This window comes from Sinocyclocheilus anshuiensis, unplaced genomic scaffold (assembly GCF_001515605.1).
Source record: "Sinocyclocheilus anshuiensis isolate Anshui unplaced genomic scaffold, SAMN03320099.WGS_v1.1 scaffold850, whole genome shotgun sequence".
NCBI classification, from domain to species: Eukaryota; Metazoa; Chordata; class Actinopteri; order Cypriniformes; family Cyprinidae; genus Sinocyclocheilus; species Sinocyclocheilus anshuiensis.
In genome coordinates, this window is record NW_015537937.1 from 1,408,565 (window position 1) to 1,411,444 (window position 2,880).

The 2,880-nt window shown below is 40.1% G+C and overlaps 1 protein-coding gene across 1 annotated transcript in view; it reads left to right on the forward strand.

Annotated features, from left to right (window-relative positions):
* The window catches only part of LOC107660269 (YEATS domain-containing protein 2-like), a 38,892-nt gene that overhangs the window by 11,488 nt on the left and 24,524 nt on the right, over positions 1-2,880 (forward strand). The window contains exons 10-12 of the mRNA XM_016449548.1: positions 688-898; positions 1,257-1,481; positions 2,445-2,606. Of these exons, the coding sequence (XP_016305034.1) occupies positions 688-898; positions 1,257-1,481; positions 2,445-2,606 (598 nt within the window). The remainder of the gene's footprint in view (positions 1-687; positions 899-1,256; positions 1,482-2,444; positions 2,607-2,880) is intronic.

Consider the following 2,880-nt stretch of genomic DNA (forward strand, 5'->3'; position numbering starts at 1 on the left):
TCACCGGTGCATGCGCAATGCTGACCTCATACGTCATGCTCCCGGAACTGCTTCTGTGTACAACTGCTGGCGCAAGCTAGATTAAAGTGATTATTACGTTTTTAATATAGATATTTTTCTTACAAAAACGCATCAATTCGCTACAGGAGGCCTTTGTTCACCCCCCGGAGCCGTGTGAGACACATTTTTTTATGCATGGGTGCTTTTTATTTAACTTCTTATGGACTGAAGCAATGCAACACCCGCTGACTGCAATGATAGAGCTTGAAAGATCAAAGACAATTTTTAATATAACTCCGACTGGATTCGTCTGAAAGAAGAAAGTCATATACACCTAGGATGCCTCGGGGGTGAGTAAAACGCAGCCTAATTTTCATCTTTGGGTGAACTAACCCTTTAAACGTATTATCCGTGCAACTGATTTTCCAGAATGTGTACAACTAGGTATGTAGAAAGTTACATTTTTTTATTCTAAGGAAAAAATAAAATGCTGAGAATGATGAAGGTTTCTTTTAAGCTGCAGAACTCAGGGAGCAGAAAATTACTTTTCAACCAGGACACAGTGAAAGTGCAGGGTTTTATAGTTCTAAAATGATTTTGTGATGACAAGGTTTATTACAAGTGTCAAATATATCTTGATTCATCTTTAAAATGCCATTTTTTCTTTCTGTTTCTTATTTTCTAAAGGTGGTGGATGTTGAGCTCCACAGAAACTCACTAGGTGATGACTTCATCCCCTCTGCTCCCTCATCTTCATCATCATCATCATCATCATCATCTTCCTCTCATCTGCCATTTGTGGGCGGGTCTGGTTCCTCCTGCACAGCTACCCAAGGCTCTCGGCGGCCCTCCTCTCACTCTCTGCACGCTCATGATGATCAGCCCAGCTCAGATAGAGGTAGACAAAACATACACAAATGCTTGTCCATTTCACAGGATGCCACATAGTAACACAAAAGAATTATGCAATATCCCACTGTGTCTTTAAAATGGGATTATTTTGATTAAGAGGATTAGTAGGATGTTTGCACTTTATTGCATAAGCATTGGAAGCTGTTTTGAAAATCTGTATTAGTCCAAGACTAGACCTTCATTATACATTCCATGCCCAAGTCACTTGTATGAAAATGCATTTTGTGTTTCGGACGACAACTTAAGCTGCTTCTTAAAGATACTTCTAGTACTTAAATATGTGTAAACGAATTATTGATTAGATCTATTGATTACGAAATTGATTGTTGTCCCTTTTATTTTAGTTCCAGGTGTGACTGTCAAGAGTGAGTCGGTGCGTTCTTCATGTTCTGAGCGAACTTCACAGTCAAATAGGTCTGAGAAAATCACCCTTGGTTCCCACGGAAACTCAGCCTTTCAGCCAATCACAGCCAGCTGTAAGATAATTCCACAAGGGCAAGTGCCCAGTCCCGCTGAATCACCTGGGAAATCATTTCAGCCAATTACGATGAGCTGCAAGATTGTGTCTGGTGAGTCTCACAGGTGCACAAGGAAGGTGGAGAAGAGCAGAGTTGAAATGCAAGCAGTAAAATCCTCTATATACAGTCTCTTTCATGTCGTTCTGGCTTTTTTCTGCTGTAGGTTTCGATTTTCTAGAGAAAATGAGACTGTCAGAAAGTTGTGAAACTCCTCTGTAATGCATTATAGGTTTGCTGTCAGTGTTTGACAGCAGATCTAAGAGGAGCTCAGTCTGATATGACCTAGTCTTTCTTTGCCAGACCTACTCTTTATAAAGTCTGGTCCACATTTCATCTTATTCTGACCAAGAACCACCCACTTTTGCCACCATATCTCTTAACATTTGTGTTCGAGTGCTGTGTTTTGCCCCCTAGTGGCAGCCAAACTCAACTTTCACACTGATAGGGAAGCGGCTGTTCTTTCACTAATTCACTATGGTAAAATGAATGAATATTGAATGTATGAATATATCCACAAAAAACATCTGCCAAAACATCTGAAAGAAAAACAGTAGGTTTTAGGGATAATCACAGGCCATCTGATTGGCATGCAAAATTACCAAACTACCAGTTCTATCTTGTTTACTTACTAGTGCATAACTTTCAAAGACTTGATGCTGTGAGACTCGTAAACTTTGACATATCTAGGAAAATACTTGACTTGTAGCAGTCTGGTATGAACTTGCATTAACATGACACTGTTTACCATTGACATTTTAAAACGCTGTATTCTCTGACACTCAAAAATTGTTTAAAGTCAGTCTCGAGTTTGCTATTTTGAGGGAAATACAAACATCAAACTCGGTGTGCTTGTTGTATAAAGATAAGACAAGAAAAGGAGACCATAGTAAAGATGTGAAACTGCTTCGTTAAGCATTATGGATTTGCAGGTTGTGTGGCTCTTAAACATGATGAGAAATTTATGAGGATCACACTATAAATCTAATCATAGAAACACAATTTTTTGTGTTCCAGGTTCTCCTATCTCCACCCCTAGTCACTCTCCTCTCCCCCGGACATCATCATCCACGCCAGTGCACATGAAGTCCAGCCCCTCAGTAATAAATAACCCCTACATTATCGTGGACAAACCAGGCCAAGTCATTAATATGGCTGCATCGACATCTGCAGCTACAGGTACATACTCTCCCTCATCCTTACACACAGAGTAACAATGTGTCGCTTTTACCACATGATATTGTCCAACCCTCTACATTGCGAGTAAATCACTCGCATATGCGACTAAATCTTACTCTGGGCGACTAAATAACGTCTAACATTAGCCATTGGCTAATAAATTCTTAGATTTTACACGCCAGTATGTAAATGAGAGGTGTTCAACACAGATTTTCACTCGATAAACACGCTGACTGAGCGCTTGAGAGTTTCGCTCTCCGTCAAGCGATCTGTA